The sequence below is a fragment of the Manis javanica genome, chromosome 4, assembly GCF_040802235.1.
Source record: "Manis javanica isolate MJ-LG chromosome 4, MJ_LKY, whole genome shotgun sequence".
Taxonomy (NCBI): domain Eukaryota; kingdom Metazoa; phylum Chordata; class Mammalia; order Pholidota; family Manidae; genus Manis; species Manis javanica.
In genome coordinates this window covers 45764154-45790303 of record NC_133159.1, presented here as the reverse complement: position 1 = coordinate 45790303, position 26150 = coordinate 45764154, and the positions used below count along the sequence as shown (strand labels likewise).

At 37.2% G+C, this 26150-nt stretch overlaps 1 protein-coding gene across 12 annotated transcripts in view; it reads left to right on the top strand.

Annotated features, from left to right (window-relative positions):
• The window catches only part of FYB2 (FYN binding protein 2), a 110523-nt gene that overhangs the window by 77168 nt on the left and 7205 nt on the right, over positions 1-26150 (top strand). For 4 of the 12 annotated variants that reach the window (XR_012130173.1, XM_073233991.1, XM_037021756.2 and 1 more), the window contains exons 10-15: positions 4834-4948; positions 5060-5100; positions 7530-7593; positions 8634-8732; positions 12696-12727; positions 14143-14203. Coding sequence is in view for 4 of the 12 variants with exons in the window: in XM_073233991.1 (XP_073090092.1) it covers positions 4834-4948; positions 5060-5100; positions 7530-7593; positions 8634-8732; positions 12696-12727; positions 14143-14203 (412 nt within the window). In the remaining 8 variants the exon portion in view is untranslated. Of the gene's footprint in view, positions 1-4833; positions 4949-5059; positions 5101-7529; positions 7594-8633; positions 8733-9875; positions 9935-12695; positions 12728-13961; positions 14204-16607; positions 16768-26150 lie in introns of those variants that run through there. The other 8 variants (XR_012130175.1, XR_012130174.1, XR_005062242.2 and 5 more) reach the window with 8 other exon arrangements.

Sequence of the window (26150 nt, the reverse complement as noted above, 5' to 3'; positions counted from 1 at the left end):
ATGGGGCTGAAAGCCATTTTCGAGCAGTTATGTACTGTCCATAGGGAGTCACTACAGATTCAGGGATTACCCCATGATGACAGTCCAAGATTGTTCTGAGCAGTCCATGCACACTGCTAAAGCATAAAGGGAGTTGCTGTTCCCATTAATAATTCTCTGCAGGATTTATGATGGATAGCACAAAATGCTTAGTCAAGAAGAATGGACATAAGAACAGGGAAGTTTTAGAAAAACAAATGCAGTTGAGTGTCTTTCTATACTCCTATGCAAATAGGCCCATTTTGAAAAAAGAAAATGAGCAAAATGAAAAAAAAACAGGAATTAACAAGACACAAACCTCAATGAGAAGAAAGAAATCTGCCCATTTCTACCCTGGTGCTGGGTAAAGGAAAAAATCCCTGTTACCATAAGCTGATCCTCATGCACATCTGCAGTTCAAATTTACTATCTGTATGGTCCCAAAGGAACCCAGTTTATCTAAAGTGACATCAGCTTGGAAGCCCCCCGAGAAAACTGGTAGAAGCAAACATAAATCCTTTGGTAGAACCTACCTTTATATTATTTTAAATAATTCCCACAATATTTAAAAATTAACAATTCATAAACAAAAATAACTAAACACACAAAGAAGTTACAGGATGAAAACCAGCAGAACATACAACAGGAACTAACCATAAGTTAGTACAGATGTTAGAATTACTAGACAAAAAACATAACAATATTTAATATCCTTTTAAAATAAAAATATGAATCAGGAATAAATAGATTTGGAAAATAATGAAAATAATACATTAATAGAAATGTGAATGAATTATATATCGGTTTATACCTGAAAAAATTATATAACTAGAAGATAAATCTAAAGAAATTATCCAAAATTCATTCTACAGGGGAAATAATAGAAAATGATGAGAGGCTAGGAGCTCATGGAGTGCAAAAAGAGAAGTTTTAACATCAAATCAGAGTTCTGTAAAAGGACACTACATAGAGTGGGAAAGAGGAAATAATAGATAAAGAGATAATTTCTGACAATCTTTCAGAACTGTTCAAAGATACCAGTTTGTAGATCCAGAAACCCTAAAGCTTTCAATCAGGATAAATAAATCCACACCTAGCCATATCTTGAAGAAACTGAAGAATATTGGAGAATAGAATATTTAAAAATACCTTACAAAGCAGACAAAGGGAAAAGACCAATTACCCTCAAAGAAACATGTAGGCTGCCTGCTGGATTATCATTAACAACAGTGTATAACTAGAACACAGAGCTGCTGAATGATATTAAATGTCTACCCAGAATTTTATAACTAGTGAAAATACATGTCAAGAATGAAGGAAAAAAAAGATATTTTCAGACAAATAAAAACTGAGATATTTTAATGGCCAAATTAAACTTTCTAAAGGAAGTTCTAAAGCATGTTAGGCAGAAGGAAAACAAGCCAAACAGAGAATTTTGAATCCAAGAAAGAAAGCTTAGCAAAAGTATCAATTAAATAGAATGATACTAATGTCAAATTGTGGAGGAAAGAAACTAAAATACTGGACATATTAATAGCATGTTTTGGGAAGGTGATCAAAATTAAAGCATTCTAATGTTTTTAATTGTGAATAAAAATTTTCTTTCACTTAAGCCTTAAGATAGTTGAAATAGCTAGGACTTATTAATGAAGTGATACCAGTCAAAGAGTGAAAAGGCAAGTCACAGAATAGAAGAAGACATTTTATTTAATATATATTTGACAAAGGACTCATATTGAATATATGTATCTTCTATAATCTTCCTTATATCCAGAAAACATAAAGTAGAAATCAGTCAGAAAAACAAGGAAATTTAGAGAAATGGAGAAATATTTGAACAGGCACTTCACTAAAGAGGATATTCAAAAGGCAGTTATGAAAAGCTGTTCAACTTCAGTACATCTCAGGGAAATGTAAATGAAACCTACAATGTGGTATCACTGCATGCCCAGCAAAATGACTGAAAAAAAGAAAAGACTAAGAACTATTCTATGCTGCTAGAACTGTGAATTGGGATAATCACTTTGGAAAACTGTTTGGCACTATCTGTTAAAGTCCAACATGTGCATATCCTTTGACCTACCGGTTCCACACCTGCTTTTATACCCAACAGAAATGCATGCTTCAGTTTAGAAGATACATACAAGACGGTCACAGCAGGACTTTCTCTAAAAGCCTCAAACTGGAAACTGTCCAAATGTCCATCAAAAATAGAATGGATAAATGTAATATATTCACACAGAACAGATAGTTATGGGAATGAACAGATAACAACTATATGCAACAACAGAGGTGAATCTTACAACCATACTAAATGAAAGTAGGGACACTTTCTGAATGATTCCATTAATATAAAGTTCAAAAATAAGCAGAATTTACCTCTTGTATTAGAAGTTAAGATAGGGAATAGTGACCACAAAAGAGCACACGATGGGTGCTCTGGGACACTGGCAATGCTGTGCTTCTTGATCCATGTGCTGTGTGCATGAATATGTTCAATTTGGAAAAATTCATTAAACTGTCCTCTTATGATATGTGCCGTTCCCTGTATGTTATACTGCAAGTAGAATTTAAAACATAGTAGGGCAACTGTTGACAGACAGACATAGCACATACACCTTCCAAATAACAGAAAAGAGGAAAACAGAATGTAGAAAGAAAAAGGAACCTCAAACAATCAAGAAAGAGGAAGATGAGGGGGGGAAAAACAGCACAAATAAGAAGTATGTAATAAGAGAGTAGGTATAAATCTTATGAAATAAGATATATTTATATTTATAATTATCAGTAAGCACTGTAAATTTAATACATAAAACTCTATTTAAAAGACATATGCATCCAAATAATTCAATATTTTAAAATATATGCATTTGAGTGCTTTTATGTACCCAGCATTGTTCTAGGTACTGGGGGTACAGCAGTGAACAAAACAGACAAAAATTCCTATCCTCTTAGAGGTTACATTCTAGTCAAAGGAGACAGATAATATATATATAAACAGTAAGATACCCACAATGTGGAATGGTAGTAAACGTTAGAAAAAAATCTAAGCAAGGAAAAAGAAGTAGGGAGGAAGGTGGAGGCAGTAAATGTTGCAATTTTAAAATGCTTATACATGACTTCAAAGCCATAAAGTAGAGGACGACAGCCATGTGTACGTAGGATAAGAATGTTCTGCTCTGGGGAGAAGGGAAAAGGAGTGCAGATATCCTGAGGCTGGAGCTGACTAGTGGGCTGGCAAAACAGCGGAGGCTGGTGTGGCTGGAACAGAGTGACTAGAGGAGTGTGGAAGGGGGGAGGTCAGAGAGAGAACAAGGGGCCAGACAGTGAAGGGGCTTTTGTAGACTACTGCAAGAGTTTTGGCATTTATTCGAAATGAGTTTTTTAAAAACCAATGAAAAGTTTTGAGCACAAGAACAGAATGATCTGACTTGCATTTTAAAGAATAATCTGTGAACGAAAACTGTAGAAGGATAAATTGGGGGGACCTGTTAGGAATTTGCTGCAATAACTTAAGTGTGAGATGGTGGTAGCTTGGAGGTGGATACTAGGGTAAAATTGTTGAGATGTGTTCAGGATGTAATTAGAAAGTAGAGAAAGGAGTCCAGGATGTCTTCAAGGTTTTGGACCTGAACTGTGAAAGGATGGGCTAATACTCTTTATTGAGGTTCAGGGAAGAGCAAATTTGCAGAGAGAAACTATGGGTTTGGTTTAGAACATAGTATGTTTAAGAAACCAAATGAAAGTAGTGTGAAGGCTGATGGAATACCTAGAATTCATGAGAGATGTCTAAGATAGAGATATAAATTTGGGAATTGTCTGTGGTTTTAAAATGAAACCAGACATTTTACATTCGCCTCAGCCAAAAGGAAGAAGGAAGAAAAAAATTGCCCCAAACTAAGAATTAAGCAACAGTGCTTGTAGCATCTTTGTTTTATGCTAGATAAAGTTTCTTCTTTTTTCTTAAGGAAAAGCAGGATCTTATACCCCTGGGAGGTAACATTCATTAAGATGGTTTGGGGCCTACAGGCTCTTGACTTATCAGAGGATAAAATCTTGTTGGCTTGGTTCATTTAGTTAATAGACACAAGTCAATTTGCTTATTGTTTGTTTATCAGATGTATTACTTATTTCTGATAAGTACTTCATCTGAAAATGGTTCTGAATCACTTGTGCCCTAAATATTAACCTATGCCAACTAATAAAAAGGTGGCAGTTTTATGGTTATAACAATTGTACAGCTCTATGAAATAAACCAGCATCTAAGTTTAGCAGGCTAGCTACTTGTGAAATAATCCCATTACATTTTTCAACCTGGCACATTATCTTCTAGCTAATCCCATCATTAATGAATGAGAAATGCTGATATGCTCAATCAACTTTCTAAGAAATTTTAAGAAAAATTGTCACAAAACTGGATAAGGTCATCTTGATGTAAAGAAGGAAACCCCAGGGCTTTATCCTAGAGAATTTCACCATTTGAGGTCAGGGGTTAAAAGAGAACCATCAAAGAAGAGGGAGGAGCTACTGCTACACCAGGTAACTAGCACCCTACATAAATACGTACTAATCCTTGCCACAGTCATGTAAGAATAGGTGTTAGAATCATTATCCCGATTTCAGAGAATCATAACTGCGGTTCTGCAAGGTGAAGTACTTTGTCAAAGCATCATACATAGCAAGATTATAATCCAGTTTTAGGATATTTAGTCTGCCTTTTCCTATTCTTACCTCCATTGCTAGTGATGCATGTGAATGCATATATGATGGCATCTGATTAAATGTTCTGCAGGGGTTTCTCTGCTTTCCTTACAGGTGAGTATGTGAAGGCCTTGGAGGTGACTAAGGAAACCCCAGGCCAAGAGGTCTGTAAACCAGGTTCCACCTCAGAGGAGACATATGATGATGTTGAATACCCCAGGAGACAGGGGTAAGTATATTCCAGCCCTCCTGAAATGTGGTAACACTTTAAATAAATGTGCTCAGACTTTACGTATATAATACAACTAGTTAATGGCCTTTGGATCTTTTCTTCCCACAGACCAAAGTCAGACTTCTCTAACTCATTTGCCTCAGAAAATAGTACGTATAAGAAGATATTTGAAACTGACAGTAGGAATTGCTTAGTGCTTCTGTGGCTGACTCGTGATAAGATGTCTTTTATGTGTGTGTATTTATTTTTTAATAATTCCGATTGGGCAGGATGATGGTAAGCCAAGAGGAGTGGTCCAAGGTATGTGCTAATAAGTGCATTTATAAGAGCAAAAGTGATGATGCTAGTTATGCGGCTCCTGTGGCAAAAAAAAATCCTGGCTGTGAAGTCGCTTCCTTCCTCATCTCTTTGTGATGCAAGTCTGCTTATAGGAATGTTTTTACTTTAAACACTTTCATGGCTTCCCAATACTTTTAAGATCAGCTTTTGCATGCATGATCTAGAGGCCTTGACTGGTTTGCCCCACCTGCCTCTGCAGCCTCTTCTCACACGCTACTCAGTCTTCATCTCTGAGATCCAGTCATGCTGAACTTTTCTTAGCTTCTCTGACTTGCCAGGTCCCACTGCACGATACTTGCATATGCTGCTCCCTCTTCCTGGAATGTTCTTCCTCCCTGTGTCCTTTTGCTATGTGAATCTTCATCTTCCTGTGATCTCAGCTCAATCATTAATCCCCCAGGGAATATTCTCCTTGGTGTACAATCTCATCAGCCTCATAGTACCATGGCCCTTTTTCTAATAGCACTTGTCACAGCTATAATTTTATATTTATGTACTTCTTCAATTAACAAGTCTTCCCTTCTAGACTGTCACCATCTTTAAGTTTACTGTTTTTTCTAGCTCCTGACAAATGCCAGGTACATGTTAGATATTCAAAATATAGTTGTTGAATGAATGGATAAAGCAGTAATGGAAGAGAGATAACCAAATGCTCCTCTACTTGTTTTTGTTCTTCTTAGAATGTCAGGATTTTGGATGGAGAAAACAACCTTAGAGATCATTAAACCCAGTTCCCTTATTTTATAAAGGAAACTAAGGCACAGAAGTTAGTGACTTCTAAAGTCAGTGAGTGTGAGTTAAGTTTTAAACTTGAAAATCCTCCATTGCCAGAGTGGACTCAAAATATATCTGTGTATATTAAGCTTATGTGTTGGGCTTGGCTAAAGCCATGCTATGAAAGGAAAGATGATTCAAAATGTGTTGGTTCTCCATTATTTCCTCAACAGTCAGCACAATGTCTGATGTTTAGTAGACTCTGATTATTATATATGAAATTGAAATGGCAAGGTTAGAAGGAAGGAATCTGTTGGGAGAATATATTTTCAAATTATATATCCAATAAGGGGCTAATATCCAAATCATAAAGAGCTCATACAATCCAACACCAAAAAACCCAAATAATCCAATTAAAAAATGGGCAGAGGACCTGAATAGACATTTCTCCAAAGAAGATACACAGATGGCCAACAGACACACGAAAAGATGTTCCACATCACTAGTTATCAGGGAAATGCAAATCAAAACCAAATGAGGTATCACCTCACACTGATCAGAATAGCTACTGTCCAAAAAACTAGAAATAACAAGTGTTGAAGAGGATGTGGAGAAGAGAGAATCCTCCTAAACTACTGGTGGGATGTAAACTGGTGCAGCCACGGAGGAAAACAATATGAAGTTTCCTCAAAAAACTAGAAATAGAAATATCATATAACCCAGCAATTCCACTTCTGGTAATTTACTCAAAGGAAACAAAATCACCAACTCAAAAAGATATATGCATACCTATGTTCACTGCAGCATTATTTACAATATTGAGCCAAGATATGGAAGTAACCCCAGTGTCCACTGATAGGTGAACAGATAAATAAGATGTATATATATATATATATATATATATATATATATATATATATATATATATATATATGGTATCATGCTAAGCAAAGTAAGTCAGATAGAGAAGACAAATACCATGATTTCACTTAATGTGGAATCTAAAAAAAAGAAAAAGAAATGAAAAGACCCATAAAAACTAACAGACTGTTGGTTATCATAGGGAAGGGAGTTGGAGAATGGGCAAAATAGGCGACCAGATATCTTGGTATGGTAAACAGGGGGTAACTACACTTACCACAGTGAGCATTTAGAAATGTACATAATTATCAAGTCACTATGTTATACATCTGAAAGCAATATAATATTGTAAATCAACTATATTTCAATTTTTAAAAATCATAAAGAGGATTGAATCTCTTGATAAACCAATCCTATTTGACTAAATTAGATCACTTGAATCAGGGATGGAAGCAAATATTAATTTTTCACTTGTACATATTAGAGAGGTTTAATTGTTTTTATCATATGCTTGTAAAAACATGTGCATATATTTCAGTAAAGACTACTTAACAAACAAAAGATCAAAGTACCTAGTAGCTGGTATGTATCCAGTAATTTTTTGTTAAATGTGAGTCTGAACTATTGTCATTATTATGAATGAAAAACTTTTTTTTAATTTCAGAAGAAAATAGTGAAGAAATGTATGAAGATGTCTACAAAACAAAGAGCAACTACTCAAAGATAGAGTGAGTTTGTCTCTTTCTTGGCCTTGTAGCAAATAGTGAAAACCAGAGTTTAAACAACAAACCGCTTACCCTGCACCCCACCATCTTTAGGGAGGGTTTCATTGAGAGTGGAGAAGAACCATTGTAATACTACCTTGTGATGGATAGGACAGTTTTAATTGTGTATAATCAGATGCTATTATTTTTCATCATATTGCTTTCTATTTTGAGAAAATGTCCATCTCCCAGAGTAGAGGATTTTGATACTGTGTTGAGAAATAAGTGAAAAAGCAGGAGTAACTATCAATAACACTCACTTCACTTCTATAGTAGCATTTCCAGGAAGAAATCAATGATTATAACTTACCTGTGTCTTTGCAAGTTATTAAGACTGTCTCTGAGCTTTGGGCCTACTTTAATATCAAATAATTCAGTATTATCAAGAATAATATTTGTTCAAATGGGCATTATTCATCAAGTTTAGTTTTTAGGGGCACATTGTGGAAAGGAAAACAGCAGTGGTCAAAAGCAGCTGGATGGTTGAAGGGAAAAGAGGGTATCCATGCTAGGGGGGATGATGTAGGGACATCATCCCCTCTCTTTACCCCCCCAAAAACTCAAAAGCATATTTTGTAATCATCAACTGGAGAGTAATTGTACCACCACTCTTGTTTTATTATTCAGTAAATTAAAAATCAGTGACGTGAATTTTATGATCCAGGAATTCCTATAATGTATTTCTAGACTAGTCCATAAGCTGTTTTTCTGAGTCATATTCTCTAAAAGGAAGACTGCTCCATAAACTGGTCATGGAGGCCATTTGGGGTAGATGAAAATTTGTACTGAAATATAATAATTCTCTTCATAGTTGACTGGTATGTACTACTTCATATTGGTCTCTAAACAAATTAGAGTGTAAACTTGCTAAGGCATTTTCTCACTCTTTCTTGAGTGGGGGGTGTTTTGGAAATGAAATTGAAGCCTCTGATCTTTTTTACTACAACAATCTTCCATCTCTAATACTCTCTCAAATGTTATTTGTATGCTCTGATTTCTCTTAGTTTAGATGGGAAAGAAACACTTAAAAGACTACAGAAGTTCTTCAAGAAAGAAAAGGATAGATTTAAAATGAGGAAAACCAAGTCAAAAGAAAATTTAAGGTAAAAAGTCCCTTTTTATTTTTCTTTCCAGGAAAGGATTAACAGTGCTAGCCTGGTAATTATACAGCTTGATATTCTCCATCCTTTTCTTAGAAGCAGTGAAGGGAATATCAGAAACTAAAACCAAAGGCCCTGGTTAACACCTACCTCCTTCTTGCCAATTTTTGAGTGAATCATATCCATACATACTAATAAGAAAGTGATAATGTCCCTTTTGAAAAAAATTTATGAGAAAGAGTTGTAAACAGGGTAGAGGGAAAGTCTTAAGTCTGGAAAGGAAACTTTCCTCTTCACCCTTGGCATATATTCCTGTTGTTTTCACTAAGCATTATGTTATTAATTCCACCCTTTTGTGCTTACTTAGCCCTAAAAGTTCCAGTGGTTTATCTACACTTTTGTGTTCTAATTTGCCTCTCTTGAAAGAGGCAATGTGTGGAGAGGAGAAATATACTTTTCAGCTGAATGGTTCATATATCTCAAAGTCTTACACCTAGAAAGGACCCTCCAAGATCACCCTAGCTAATCGCCTGTGTTGAGAAGGTTACAGATTCACCAGCAGCAAAAGAGATGAGGGCCTGGATTCTGGATTCTGGTTTCAGCTCTTCCATTTACTCAGTGTGCAACTGTAGGCAAATCACTTTCTTTTTGCACCTATGACTCCAAAGTTTCCTTTTGCATAAAATGGAAGGGAGACTGGGTAGTCTCTGGTGGCACTTCTAATATATAGATATAGACAATACAGATAGAGACATAGATCTGTATTTTACGAGGGCAGGGGATCATAAAATAATTTGCCAAAGGCCATTACATATATTGACATGGAATGTTACTGTACCTTGAAGTTCTTTTCAATCATAAAAACCTCAGAGTTGCATGTTTTTTAAGTCCAACTGTCTGTTGGATCTAGATCTACTAAGAGATCCAACAGAATATGGGGTTTATAAATTATAGTACTCATCACAGAAGAATAGGAAATTTAGCTCCAGTGGCCAGTGAGAACTACGCACAGAGGCACACCCCAGCTTTCACAGTTAGACGTTTCTGACAAAATATCATTAGCATGATGCCTGCAGTCCCTTCAAAATTTGATCCAAGTGAAAATGCTGACGTTTTTAAAATGCAAATCTGATTTCCTTTTCTTAGAACTTTGGAGTCAGTGACTCCTTACAACTTCTGCAACAAATATCCAATCCCTTTCCATAGTAAGTAAATGCTCTTATGGCTCCCTTCTATTAGTCCATTCCATCTAACTCAGATTTCCCCTACTTACCACCCTGTACACATACCCCACAGATCTGACTCTGCCATGGTGTTTCCTGCCTTCTTACTTTAACCATGACATTCTCTTGGTTTGGGATGCACCTGCCCTCCTCCAGCCTCCCTTGCTTTTCAAAGTTCTAGTCTACTTTTAAAATCTGGCCAAATATTATCCTTCCTTTGGTCAAATATGATGCCTTCCCTAAATCTCTCTACCCAAACCTGGATTACCTGTCTCTCTTCTGGGTTTCTGTAACATCCCGTGCACATCTTGTAACATCTATTAGTACTGAGAAACCCTTTTCCAGAGAGTCAGAGAATCTCAGGGGAAGAAGAGAAATCCATGTCACGTTCTTCAACACATTAACAAGCTTCTCTGCACATTTCCTCGTAAGTCAAATCTCTGTGATTGCACACGTCTATAAAAGAGAAATTCACTACCTGCAGAGAAAGATCTTCCATCTTTAGGAAGATCTATTAAGACTTTCTTCTCTTAAATTTTGCCAAAATTTGCCTCTCTACCTTAATTTTTTAATTATTATCATGTACATATGCCAAGATAACATGGACTTTTAAAAAATTACCTTTTGGGGAACCTTTTGATTGAGAGCTCCTCTGAACATCAACTACTAATTTATTGCCTTTAGAAGGAGCTTGCAACCATTGAAATGTGACATTTAAAAAGAACAAGGGTTATCTTAATTAAAAATAAATTTTTTAAAATCAAAAGAAAAAAACTTTAAAGATCAAAACATAAATAAAAATAAAAAGAGTAAGGGCTCTCAATTCTCTAAGATATATACATGCTACCTATTAGGACAGTCATTAAATGGCCTGATTTAGGTATAAATAAACCAAGAATCAAATGCCACTGGTCTTAGCTATGAATTTTGCATGGGCATTAGATGTTAAACACCTGTTCTCATCCCCTCTGTTCCAGACACACTGACTTCCTTGCTCTTCTCTAAACAGGCCAGGCACACCCCAGCCTGAAGGTCTGTGCATTTGCTATTATTGCCTCCCTTACCCCAGATAACAATGTGGCTGGCGGCTGGCTCCCTCACTACCTTCAGATTTCTGCTCAAGTCACCTTATCAGTGAAGCATTCCCTGATCATCTTCTCAAAAATGACAGACAAACCCTCACTCCCAGCCCTCCTGCCCCCTTATCCTGCTGTTTTTCTCAATTGCATTTATCTCCACACATTCCCTTACATGACAGAACATAAATGTCCTTTTTATTTGTCTCTACTGGAATCCCAGAGAGCAGGGATTTTGACTGTTTAATACACTGCTGTATCTCCAACATAAAGAACAATATCTGGGACCTAACAAACACTCAATAAATACCTGTTGAATGAATGCATGACCTAGAGAAATCATTCTAGATTTTTTATGGCCTTGGTTTCTGTTTAATGAGAAGCTACCAGTGCTCTGACCCAATTAAAATGGAAGAAGGGAACTGGGGTTAAGAAAGGTTTTCTTGCACAAGGGACCTTTGAGTGGAGAGCCCAAGTATATGCGCTAACTAGTGTTGAGGGCAGAAAAGTGCAGTAAGTAACTTCCCAAGTGTTCTCTCTAATCCTCATGAAAACCCAGGAAATAGAAACTTTTTCTCCATTCCACAGATGAAAAACTGAGGCTTTGCAGTTATGTAACTCACACAGAGTAAGTGGGTTAAGTTGCAGAACTGAGTAACATTCAGCTCTCTCAAACTCCAATGACGAGTATTTCTTCTACTCTCCTGCATATCACAATTCTGACAGCATCCAGGCTGATCTTAAAGACACCCACTGCAGGGGTCACTGAGCATCAGCTTTGGCCCAGGTACATTCACTTGCGTGTGCTCATCCAAGCCTAACAGTAATGCTAAAAGATAGGAGCTGGTATTCATTTTAGAAATAAAGAAACTCAGGCTTATATAAAGCTTAGCTGATTTTTCTGTAAGAGCTGTCCCTCTGGGCATTCCTTTATTATGTTCTTATCACAGTATTGTATTTACTTCCGGTCTCACTCACTAAATCCCAAACTACTTCAGGACAGAACAGTCTAATCATTTTGTACACCCCGCACATGGGCCCAGCCTATGGTGAGTGTCCCCAAAATACCTGTAGGACTGAACGTAAGTTAACTGCTTAAAATACATGGATTTCTTGAAAAATTTGCTACCACATTATCCTTCCTTCCACGTGACCTCTTTAACTGTGAGATTTGAAGAGGACCAAACAATCTGTGCCAACTGTCCTCTCCACTTAGCGCTTTACCGTCTTCCATTTCCTCCTGGCCTGGAGTTCCCCTCAAGCCATCCCTTTGGCTTAAACATATACATAGGATCCAGTAACTCCAGAGGGTTGTTCTCTCTCACCATGTTACCCCATGCTGGATGTATCTGATTGGCATCTTGGGAGGTAAGAAGGCAGAAACGGGGTCCTGTGACACAACAGAGAGGGCATGGCTCTGGCATAGCCTGGGGTTGTCTAGTTAAGGAAGGGAGTATAGATGGACCCTGGGGATAAAGTAGTTCATTTTAAAAAGGTGGGGTGGGGGGGTTGGGGGTTGGAAAGCAGTAATCAGAACAAAAGTGGAGGAAAAGTTTGCTTCAATTTTCCTAGAAACCTAGTCATCGATATGTTATTTGAGATGTATCAGCTAATCTTTGTGAACCTGACTTTTTTTTCTGAACCCTTTTGTGTCTTTTGTCAATCAGCAGTTCATTTTCCACTTCACTGCCTAATTTAGGTAAGTGACATTCAAGTATTGCTGACACAAAACTACTCAATGTTGGCATATTCAGGGGCAGGGAAAGAGAAGTAGTAATCCTTCCCGCATTCCACATTTAATGAAAAATTGATATGCCACATCAAAGATGACATTTTACACACAGTATTGCTTACTTTGGGGAAGATGAGTAATGTTTCTCAAGTGCCTACTATATACTTGGCCTCTTAAAATTCCAGATAAATAGATGCTATCTTTTTAGGGAGGCTGTGGGACCCACATCAGTGATCTGGGATTTGACCATAAGTCTCTCTGATTATAAAGCTCATGCATTTTACATTACACCGCACAGCCTCTTGAAGTGTTTGGCAGCCAGATTACCCTAATTAAGACACAGTTAAATTGAACGTGATCATGTTGCAGTACACATACTAACTGAATCAAGGATGGGTCAACTGGAATATTGTTTGCTTTGCTATAAAATGGTGCACAAATTTCCACAGTGCCTGACACATTGTGTGCCCTTAATGCATGCTCAGTAAGTTGATTCTGTCAATAAAAGGGGACCATGTATTTTGTTGTTTGTTTTTGTGTATGGGTTCTAGCCATGGTGGCTACTTTAATTTCACTCTCACTTGGCAATTCAAATATATATTATAATCCACAAATATAAATTTGCTAAACTAAATAACAAATGAACATTATATAAACCCAGATTACAAGCTCCCAAAATATCCTTTGTCTACATTTAAAAAAAAGCCAACTTATAATAGGTATGTATTGTACCTCATCCAGTTTATGAGTAATTGAATATGAATTATGAATAATTATGCCAGAAGTTCTCAAACTCTTTTAGGTGGTAAATCATTTGAACATTAAGGAATTCTAAGTAGAGCACCAAGGACTGTGAATACCCTAAACTGAAAATGTCTAATTATAATTATGCACTACGTCAGATTCAATTTTATGCAAGATTACTATAAAGAAACAGTTGTTAATGGTTTGAAATAAAAACCATGGAAAATGGTTCAACATTAATATTCTATTAAACTGTTTTTCTCCCCTAGAAATTAGCAAAAGCCCTCCCACTATTCCAGCAGTATAACATTTTTGTCCAATTTCAGGATGACAGGAACCTAGGCTAAAAATGATTCTTTCAGCACCTAGTATTTTCTGGAAATCTGCATGAAATAAAATTGATATATATATTTGTTTGAGATACTAGAACATCTCACTAGTTTTTATTTCCTCACAGCTGAATTTCTTCCACAATGGAGACTTTTTGTTCTTTGATCCTTCCAACTTATGATTAAATTTTAATAAAACAGACTTGGGGATGCACCTGGATAATTAGGTAATTGTACATAATTTGGAAAGCCTAGGATTGTATAAATCATACCTAATAATGGACTGTTTTGATCCTATCTTGACTCTAGAACTTAGGTCTCCGGAAATCCTTATCTATGATGATGTGGACATAAGTGAAAAGGAATCAAAGTAAGTCGATTTACCTCATTGGTCACCCTTGCTGATAGTTAATCCACTTCCTGATCCTAAATACGGTCAGAAGGCCATCTCTTCAGATCCTTGGAGTCTGGATGAAAGGTCAACTTGGGATATTCTCTCCACTAAGAAGGGAAAACAATGAATCACATAGATGATCTAACAGTGGTAGGCGAGTCAAGTCACCAAAGCTTTGGAATCTGTTTCTTGTCCTTGAACCTAAAGACTTGAAACTCACCTCAATACAACAAACACTTTTTAATAACCTCCTATGTACAAGGCAACAGGAAGGAGAGCAAGCACTATCTTACAGAACGTAGGTCCTCAAAGACTAAATGACTACAAACCATCAAAAAAAAAAAAACCACCCTGAAACCCAGTGCCCGCTCCTGAGCTCCTTGTTACCTGTCCTTCCCTCTCAACTAAGGGGCTGAAAATAAAGGTCTCCTCTGCCCATCTTTGATTCATCCTTCCAAGCTCACTGCCGTTGGGCTTCTGTTCTATTATACCAGTGAACTTAGTTTTGGTTAAGGTCCCTAGAACTTCCTTGTTAATCCAGCAGATACCTTTAAGCCCTTATCTTACTTCGCTATGCTATACCTTAAACTGTTCACTATGCCACCCTTCAAAGGAGAAAAATACTAACTTTCTCCTAGGTTTGTATGTTATCATTATTTTTTATTCTGCCTTATTGGCTGTTGCTCTTCCTATCAGTTTCTTATTTTTGTATACATGGGAATTCTAATTCTGTCATTCATTTCCTAAAAATTGTATATTCCTCAGATTTCCTCTATCAGTTTTCTTCTGTTCTTTATATGTCCTTGAATGACCTCAGCCACATATAGGACTTTAATTATAATCTTTAAGGTAATAATATCAGAAGTTATATTTTCAGATCAAATTTCTCTCTTCTACTCTAATAAGCCTCTGGGTAACTCTAGTTGAAACTCAAAATTCCATAATAACTCAGAATCTGAATTCTCCCCATCCAAATATGCTCCCTTTCTTCTAATCTCTATGTTGGTGATAGTTTCAGTCAACACAAAGTTGCCCAAACCAAAACCCTTAGGCACTGTCCTTGATTCCTCCTCTCCTTCCCTGCACCCCCTTCTGCTCCAACAACTCTCAAAATGCTCCTACTCCTCCATCCCCACTGCACAGGTACAGTGCAGGCCCTCATTGTTTCTCAGCTAGATTACTGTAGCAACTCTCTGAACCATCTCACCATGTACTTCCACCTCCACTTTGTTGATTCTCCCAACTTCCTAAAATGCAAATGTGATAACCCACCACCCACTAGCTTAAAAATGTTCAGTGGTTGCCCACTGCTTTCTGAATAAAATTCAAACTGCTTAGGGAGACATAAAATTCATTCATGATCCAGCCCCTGGCAAGCTCTCAGACTCACATGTACATCCCACTCACCCACCATTCCAGTGTTCTGTCCATACTGTACTGCTTGGAGTTTCTTGAACTCAAGTTTTGCAGCATTTCTAAACCTTTAGATTTATTCCAACTTTGTTAATTCACTTAAGTATTTGTTGAGCCTGTACTGTGTTAGGTACTGCTAAGTATTGGGTATAAAGTAGTGAACAAAATGTGTAATTCTTATTCCTATCTGGAGAAACAAATGAATGAATCAAAAATAAACCTGTAATTACATATTGAAACTTGGTTGCTTTGGATATTCTGAAAGAGCGTGGACAGAGACTGTTGGGAGGAGACTGACAGTCATTTTAGAGTAGGTCGCTGGAGAAGTTCTCTCCAAGGAGGTGAGAATCTAGAAACAAAAGAATGGTGCTATCTGAAATCCACTTTGCCATGTTTTTTGCCTGGTTATCTATTTTATCATTATTTAAAACTGAATTCGGGTTTTGTTTTCCTCAGGAAGCTCTCTCTGGCCTTACCTACTTGGGTTAGGTACTCATTTTTATCAGAATATTTTTCTTACAGTTGTAGAGGACTTATTTCTTGCCTGTCTCCTTTAGATGGGAACTCCTGAGGTAGAGACTGTGGCTTTTGGATCTATATCATGTGTCCTCATCAGTTAATAAAAAAGCACCTGCTTAAAAAAAAAATATGGAAGCTCAGAGTAGGCAGCCCTTTCCATTATTTTGGGGATCAGAGAAGTGTGCCAGCCGAAGCAGGAAGCATAGGTAACATTTTGACAAGGAGAGTGGGGATCAAGGAGAGAGAAAGGGTTGGGGTGGTAGACAACTGTGTAAATGAAGAACACGTATTTGGGAAGGTTCATTGGACCTTAAGGAAAAAAGGTGTTTGTTACAAGGAGGAAATGTAATTTGGCATGAGATGGTGGAGGTGTTAGAAGAGGAAATATAATTTGCCCTGGAATATCAAATTAGAGTTAAGAATGAATTCTTTCTCTTAAAAATTATAGGGTATTTGTACAAATTAAAAGAAAAGAAGAAACATATTAAGTTGGAAAGCCTGATAAATTCCCCTGAACTCATCCTCAGCTTCAGAGTTAGAACACAACCATGCCTTGGCTTCTCCACCTGGCACCCGTCCCCAGCCTGTCTCACTGCCCTTCCCCCGAGGTACACACTCTCCTACATTTTGTGTCTTTCATTTCCTATTCAAAACTTAGAGTGTTATCTAACACAGATGATAAAAACATATGGTTTCATTTGGGATTTAAACATTTATAAAAACAGTATCATGTTATATATTCTTGTTTTTAAAGTAAAATCCATATTTTTTAGCATTCATTCTATAATAATTCTATTGTGAGTGTGTGTATGTGTGTTTGTGTATATATATCCCCCAATTTATCCATTCTCTTTAGTGGGTACTGGGGTAGTTCCAAATTTTTTGTACTTATAATACTGCAATAAATATTCATGTCTCCTGTGAGCACATGCAAGAATTTTTCTTGGAGATATATATACTTAGAAGGGTAAAGAAATGCAACTTATATAGGAATGCAAATTTATAAGAAAATGCCAATAAGCTTTCCAAAGGAGTTGTAACTACCAATTCATACTCTTCCCAAGCAGTACTAAAGGGAATGATCCACATTCTCACCAGTGCTAAGCACAGTTCTTAATTTTTGCCAATTGCATAGGTTTAAAATATTATCTCATTGTGGCATTAATTGCATTACCTTCATTACCAACAGGTTGAAACCCTTTTAATAAGTTTGCTCACCACTCACGTCTTTCCTTCTGTAGAAGGCATGTTCATGTTTTGCCTGTTTTTCTATTGGATTTCTGGTCTTTTTCTTATTCATTTAAAAATGGATATTTTATGCACATCTAGATACTGTTTTCTCAGTTATGTGTTACAAATACCTTCTTCCATGTTGTAGCTTGCCTTTTCAACTTGCTTACTAATCTTATAATAGAAATTCTCAATTTTAATGTATTGAATTTATCAATTGATTATTGCGTATCTTTTAAAGAAGTCTTTATCCCAAGATCATGAGATATTCTCCCGTTTTCTTCTAAAACTGTTAGAAGAAAATGCCTTCTACACTTAAACCTTAGATCTGGAACTGATTTTTGTATTTATAGTGAAGTAGAGATACAATTAAATTTTATTCCATATGGATAAATGTCCTAGCATGATTAATTGAATAGTCCCAACTTTCCCCACTAATCCACAATGCCATCTTTGTCATACCAAATTTCCATCTGTCTGACGGTCTATCTCCATGATCTCTTTTCTGTTCCACTGTCATTTCTATCCTCTTTGCATCGTGGTCTGAAAAAGTAGGTAATATATTAGTAAACTAAGAAAGTAGTTGGTATCAATACCGTGACATGTTCTGACACATGATTCATGCCTAGCATATGGTCAGTTTTTGTAAATGTTCCATGCACATGTTAGAAAAATACAATTTCTCTAATTTTCTGGTACAAGGCTCAATTTATGTCCTTTAAATCAAGTACATAATTGTTAAAATCTATAGATTTATGAATTTTTAGATGTTTCATCCAACAATATGTGAAAGAAGTGGTTGAAAGCCCACACAAAGGTGGAGGATTTGCTGGTTTCTTCCAAAAGTGCCATCATTTGCTGTATATATTCTGAGGCTCTTTTATTAGTTGCATGAAAATTTAAGATATCTTCTACTGAATTGACTGTTTCTTCATTAAGTTGTAGCCATTCCTATCTTAACACTATTAATAACAAATAGTATCATGTAGCTCTTACTGTGGGTCAGTCACTGTTCATACATATATGTATGCATTCAATCTTCAATAATCCTGTGAAGTAGATATCATTCCAAATTTTATAGATGACATACTGAGGCCCAGAAGTTGAGTTACTTACTTTAGCAAGCTCACACAAGTCAGAAGTGGTGGAACCGGGATTCATATCCAACCAACATGGACTCCCAATGTATTCCTTTTACTACTACACTATGCTTTATCTCCTAGTGATGCACTTTGTTTTAAAGTTTAATTTGCCTGATATTATATATCTATCTAACCTTTCATTTAGTATTTCCACAGTATACATTTTGATCCTTTAATTTTCTGTTTTCCACATTCTCATTCACTGTGTCTTGTATAAACAGCATGAAGAGCTGAATTTGCCTTTAAAAAAAAAATCCATTATGACAATCTGTCTTACCTCCTACCTTGCCCTTGACCTGAAGTTCAATCTTCTGAAATACTGTGGTGCTAATAAGCATTCTCCTCAGGACAAACTTGCCTTCTGTGTTTGCACACTGCTTATTGCTTTCTGGCTGGTTTCAGCTTACTTGGTGGAGGCTATTAGGGTACTATGTGCCGTACTTTAAAGTATAGCAATTTGTTAAAACAAAGTACTTTTATTCAGGATCTAGCAGTTTTGTATTAGGAGGGCCCTTTCAGAATATTCTGCCCTACTGCCAAGAGAGAAAGTCCAGAACTCTGAGCAAGATGACAATATAATCAGAGCCACACTTTAGGAAGAGTAATTGGACCCTTCTGCAGAATGCTTTGGAGGGGAAGTCTGAGTAGAATACCATTACAATCGCTCAGGTGAAAGATCAACATGTGTTCTGGGTGATGAAAGAAATGAAGGAGAGCAAATACTTGAGAACATACGTGGATTTGATTAAATTATGAAATCCTCAGGAAGAAATCATATTCTCTTCATCTTTATTATCCAGCTTCTAATAATAGCACTTAAGACATACTATGAACCCAAGGCATATCTTATGAATATTTACCAAATTACATGGCCCTATCAAAGTCTTACCAATTTCTTTTCCATGGGATAGTGTAAATCTTCCATAGTTTGGCCTCCAAGACACCAATTATAAAAGGCATTTGTAGCAGATAGAACATGGATAGAAAGGAGAATTTGGAATGGAAAGGGAGAGATGATATCTGAGTTCTCACAAGCTTGGCTAGTTTGCATGGCATGCCTTTATACTTTGAGGACCTGCCTAAATACCTCTGGATGTAATTGCTGCTAGGTAATGCAAACCTATGCTTTGCACTTCCTTCCGTTCATTAGAGTATCCCCTAGAAAGGCAGCAAGGGGAGGAAGAAGAGCAGGACCTTGAAAAGGAACACTGGAACAGCTTCTACAACCTAGCACCAGTGGGACCTGCAGCATGTTACCTACTCTTTAATTTACAATTTTTAAAATTAAGGTATTACTGATATACACTCTTATGAGGTTTCATATGAAAATCAATGTGGTTACTACATTCACCCATATTATTGTGTCCCACCTATACCCCATTGCAGTCACTGACCATCAGTATAGAAAGATGCCACAGAGTCACTACTTGTCTTCTCTGTGCTACACTGTCTTCCCCATGATCCACCCCATACCATGTGTGCCAATCATAATACCCCTCAATCCCCTTCTCCCTCCCTTCCCACTTGCCCGTCCCCACCCCTTCCCTTTGGTAACCGCTAGTCCCTTCTTGGACTCTGTGAGTCTGCTGCTGTTTTGTTCCTCCACTTTTGCTTCACTGTTATACTCCACAAATGAGGGAAATCATTTGGCACTTGTCCTTCTCTGCCTGGCTTGTTTCACTGAGCATAACATCCTGCAGCTCCATCCATATTGTAAATGGAAGGATTTGTTTCTTTCCTAAGGCTGAATAGTATTCCATTGTGTATACGTATCATATCTTCTTTATACATTCATCTACTGATGGACACTTAGGTTGCTTCCATATCTTGGCTATTGTAAATAGTGCTACAGTAAACATAGGGGTGCATATGTCTTTTTGAATCTGAGAACTTGTATTCTTTGGGTAAATTCCTAGGAGTAGAAATCCCAGGTCAAATGGTATTTCTATTTTTAGTTTTTTGAGGAACCTCCATATTGCTTTCCACAATGTTTGAACTAGTTTACATTCCCACCAGCAGTGTAGGAGGGTTCCCCTTTCTCCACATCCTTGCCAGCATTTGTTGTTCTTAGTCTTTTCGATGTTGGCCATCCTAACTGGTGTGAGGTGATATCTCACTGTGGTTTAATTTGCATTTCCCTGATAATTAAGGATGTGGAGCATCTTTTCATGTGTCTATTGGCCATCTGAATTTCTTCTTTGGAGAAGTGTCTGTTCATATCTTCTGCCCATTTCTTAATAGGGTTATTTGCTTTTTGGTTGTTGAGGTGTGTGAGTTCTTTATATATCTTGGATGTTAAATCCTTGTTGGATATGTCGTTTATCAATATATTCTCCCATACTGTAGGAAGACTTTTTGTTCTGCTGATGGTGTCCTTTGCCGTACAGAAGCTTTTTAGTTTGACGTAGTCCCAATTGTTCATTTTTGCTTTTGTTTCCCTTTCCCAAGGAGATGCATTCAGGAAAAGTTGCTCATGTTTATAGTCAGATTTTTGCCTATGTTGTTCTCTAAAAGTTTTATGGTTTCATGACTTATATTCAAGTCTTTGATCCATTTCAAGTTTTCTTTTGTATATGGGGTTAGACAATAATCCAGTTTCATTCTCTTGTATGTAGCTGTCCAGTTTGCCAAAACCAGTTGTTGAAGAAGCTGTCATTCCCCCATTGTATGTCCATGTCTCCTTTGTCGCATATTAATTGACCATATATGCTTCAGTTTATATCTGGGCTCTCTAGTCTGTTCCATTGGTCTATGGGTCTGTTCTTGTGCCAGTACCAAATTGTCTTGATTACTGTGGCTTTGTGGTAGAGCTTGAAGTCAGGGAGTGTAATCCCCCCAGCTTTTTTCTTCCTGCTCAGGATTGCTTTGGCTATTTGGGATCTTCTGTGGTTCCATATGAATTTTAGAACTATTTCCTGTAGTTTGCTGAACAATGCTGTTGGTACTTTGATAGGAATTGCATTGAATCTGTAGATTGCTTTAGGCAGGATGACCATTTTGACAATATTAATTCTTCCTATCCATGAGCACGGGATGTGTTTCCATTTATTGGTATCTTCTTTAATTTCTCTCATGACTGTCTTGTAGTTTTCAGGGTATAGGGCTTTCACTTCCTTTGTTAATTTTATTCCTAGGTATTTTATTCTTTTTGATGCAATTGTGAATGGAATTGTTTTCCTGATTTCTCTCTCTGCTAGTTCATCATTAGTGTATAGGAATGCAAAGGATTTCTGTGTATTAATTTTGTATCCTGCAACTTTGCTGAATTCAGATATTAATTAGATCTAGTAGTTTTGGAGTAGATTCTTTAGGGTATTTTATGCACATCATATCATCTGCAAACAGTGATAGTTTAGCTTCTTCTTTACCAATATGGATGCCTTTTATTGCTTTGTGTTGTCTGATTGCCATGGCTATGACCTCCAGAACTATGTTGAATAGAAGTGGGGAGAGTGGGCAAACTTGTCTTGTTCCCGATCTTAAAGGAAAAGCTTTCAGCTTCTCGCTGTTAAGCATGATGTTGGCTGTGGGTTTGTCATATCCAGCCTTTATCATGTTGACATACTTACCCTCTATACCCATTTTGTCGAGAGTTTTTATCATGAATGGATGTTGAATTTTGTCGAATGCATTTTCAGCATCTATGGAGATGATCATGCGGTTTTTCTCCTTTTTTGTTGATGTGGTGAATGATGTTGATGGATTTTCTAATATTGTACCATCTTTGCATCTCTGGAATAAATCCTACTTGATCATGATGGATGATCTTTTTGATGTATTTTTGAATTTGGTTTGCTAACATTTTGTTGAGTATTTTTGCATGTATGTTCATCAGTCATATTGGTCTGTAATTTTCTTTTTTTGTGGTATCTTTGCCTGGTTTTGGTATTAGAGTGATGCTGGCCTCATAGAATGTTTGGAAGTATTCCTTCCTCTTCTACTTTTTGGAAAACTTTAAGGAGGATGGGTATTAGGTCTCCACTAAATGTTTCATAAAATTCAGTGGTGAAGTCATCTGGTCCAGTGGTTTTGTCCTTAGGTAGTTTTTTGATTACCAGTTCAATTTCATTGCTGGTAATCGGTCTGTTCAGATTTTCTGTTTCTTCCTTGGTTAGCCTTGGAAGGTTATATTTTTCTAGAAAGTCATCCATTTCTTCTAGATTTTCCAGTTTGTTAGCATATAATTTTTCATAGTATTCTCTAATAATTCTTTGTATTTCTGTGGTGTCCGTAGTGATTTTTCCTTTCTCATTTCTGATTCTATTTATGTGTGTAGACTCTCTTTTTTTCTTGATAAGTCTGGCTAGGAGTTTATCTATTTTGTTTATTTTCCAAAGAACCAGCTCCTGCTTTCATTGATTCTTTCTATTGTTTTATTCTTCTCTATTTCATTTCTGCTCTAATCTTTATTATGTCCCTCCTTCTACTGACTCTGGGCCTCATTTGTTCTTTTCCTAGTTTCATTACTTGTGAGTTTAGACTGTTCATTTGGGATTGTTCTTCTTTTGTGAGGTAGGCCTGTATTGCAGTATACTTCCCTCTTAGCACAGCCTTTGTGATGTTGAATTATTTTTGTCATTTGTCTATATATTGCTTGATCTCTGTTTTTATTTAGTCATTGATCCACTGGTTCTTTAGGAGCATATTGAAGCCTCCATGTGTTTGTGGGACTTTTTATTTCCTTTGTGGCCTGAGAAACTGGTTGGTACAATTTCAATCTTTTTGAATTTACTGAGGCTCTTTTTTGTGGCCTAATGTATGATCTATTCTTGAAAATGTTCCATGTGCACTTGAAAAGAATGTGTATCCTACTGCTTTTGAGTGGAGTGTTCTGTAGATGTCTGTTAGGTCCATCTGTTCTGTAGATGTGTTAGGTCCATCTATTCTAATGTGTTGTTCAGTGCCGCTGTCTCCTTACTTCCTTTCTGTCTAGTTGATCTGTCCTTTGGAGTGAGTGGTGTGTTGAAGTGTCCTAAAATGAATGCAATGCATTCTATTTCCCCCTTTAATTCTGTTAGTATTTCACATATGCAGGTGCTCTGGAGGATATAACCATTATAAATATCTATGTACATAAATATTTATAATGGTTATATCCTCTTGTTGGACTGACCCATTTATCATTATGTAATGTCCTTTTGTCTATTGTTACTTTCTTGATTTTGAAGTCTAGTTTGTCTGATACAAGTACTGCAACTCCTGCTTTTTCCTCCTTATTAGTTGCATGAAATATATTTTTCCATCCCTTCACTTTTAGTCTGTGTATGTCTTTGAGTTTGAAGTGAATCTCTTGTGGGCAGCATACAGATGGGTCGTTTTTTTAATCCATTCAGTGACTCTATGTCTTTTGATTGGTGTATTCAGACCATTTACATTTAGGGTGATTATCGGTAGGTATGTACTTATTGCCATTGCGGGCTTAGATTTGTGGTTACTAAAGGTTCAAGGGTAACTTCGTTACTATCTAACAGTTTAACTTAACTCACTTAGTATGCTATTGCAAACACAATCTAAAGGTTCTTTTTTTCCCTCCTTTTTCTTCCTTCTCCATTCTTTATATAATAGGTATCATATTCTGTACTCTTTGTCTATCCCTTGATTGCATCTGCTTAGTAATTAATTCTTCTACTTTCTTTACTGTGGTTTTATTTCCTCTGGTTACAGCTATTTAGCCTTAGGAACACTTCCATCTACAGCAGTCCATCCAAAATACACTGTAGAGACAGTTTGTGGGAGGTAAATTCTTTCAGCTTTTGCTTATCTGGAAATTGTTTAATCCTTCCTTCAAATTTAAATGATCATCTTTCCAGGTAGAGTACTCTTCATTCCAGATCCTTCTGCTTCACTGCATTAAATATATCATGCCACTCCCTTCTGGCCTGTAAGGTTTCTGTTGAGAACTCTGATGACAGCCTGATGGGTTTTCCTTTGTATGTGATCTTTTTTCTCTCTCTGGCTGCTTTTAAAAGTCTGTCCTTATCCTTCATCTTTGCCATTTTAATTATTGTATGTCTTGGTGTTGTCTTCTTTGGGTCCCTTGTGTTGGGATATCTGTGGACCTCCATGGCCTGAGAGACTATCCCCTTCCCCAGATTGGGGAAGTTTTCAACAATTACCTCCTCAAAGACACTTTCTATCCCTTTTTCTCTCTCTTCTTCTGGTACCCCCATAATGCGAATATTTTTCTGTATGGATTGGTCACACAGTTCTCTCAATATTCTTTCATTCCTACAGATCCTTTTTTCTGTCTGTGCCTCAGCTTCTTTTTATTCCTCTTCTCTGATTGATATTCCACTTACCATCTCCTCCACTATATCTAATCTGCTTTTAAATCCCTCCATTGTATGTTTCATTTCTGATATTGTATTCTGTAATGTATGAATATCTGTCTGGAATTCTTCCCTGAGTTCTTAAATATTTTTCTGTACCTCCATGAGCATGTTTATGATTTTTATTTTGAAATCTTTTTCAGGAAGATTGATGTGTTCAGTTTCACTTGACCCTTTTTCTGGTGTTTGTGGGATTTTGGTTTGAACCAGGTTCCTTTGACATTTCATATTTGTATGTAGCACCCTCTAGTGCCCAGAAGCTCTACTCTCTGGTGCTCCTCAGCCCCTGGAGCAATGAGGGTTGCAGGGGAGTGGCTCTGGTGCCTGTGGGAAGGAATGAGCTGTTTCCTGCTTCCTGGCTGCTATGCCTGTCTCCACAGCCAGAACCAGTGGGCTGAGCCCACAGGTGTAAGCCTCTATGCTTTGTGTTTGTACCTGCTGTAGGCAGGGCTTCCTTCTGGCTGGCCTGATGCCAGGGCAAGGGCTGCCGGTGTGCGAGGGAACATCTGAAGCTCCTGAAAGTTCCCAACCTGCTGGGCAGAGTGTGCCTGGTCAATTTTGTTCACCTATCCTTTCTCCTGTACAGTAAGCTCTGTGAAATCCTTGCCCCTTTAGCAGCCCTCTCACTGTTAGGAAGTTGCTCAGACTGCCTGCCTTTCTTTTGTCCCAGAGCAGCCAGATGTGGGTTCCTGTTTTTCACAAGTGGCTGTAATCTGTCTCCAGGTATTCCGCCTGTCTTAGCTCTCCAACCCCACTAATCACCAGAGCACCATGCAATGTAGGTCCATGGTTCCAGAGCAGATTTTCAGGGCTGGGTGTTCAGCAGTCCTAGGCCTCCACTCCCTCCCCGCTCCATTTCTCTTCCTTCCACTGGTGAGCTGGGTTGGGGGAAGGGGTTGGGCCCCACCGGATCATGGCTTTGGTATGTTACCCTGTTTCATGAGGTCTGTTCTTTTCTCCAGGTGTATGCAGTCTGATACAGCCTTCTTTCCTGTTGTTCTTTCAGGATTAGTTATATTAATTATATTTTCATATTATATGTGGTTTTGGGAGGAGGCCTCTGTCTCACCTCTCACACTGCCATCATCTTTAATCTTCTCCCTATGATTAGCCTTCTTTTTTTTGCATTTCCCTGATGACATATGATGTAGAACATCTTTTCATATGCTTATTTGCATCTGTATTTCTTCTTTGCTGAGAGGTCTGTGAAGGTCTTTGGCTCTTTTTTTTTTCTTTTCGATTAGCCTTCTTAACCTGTGATATGGCAATAGCAATCCTCATCCTGCCAAA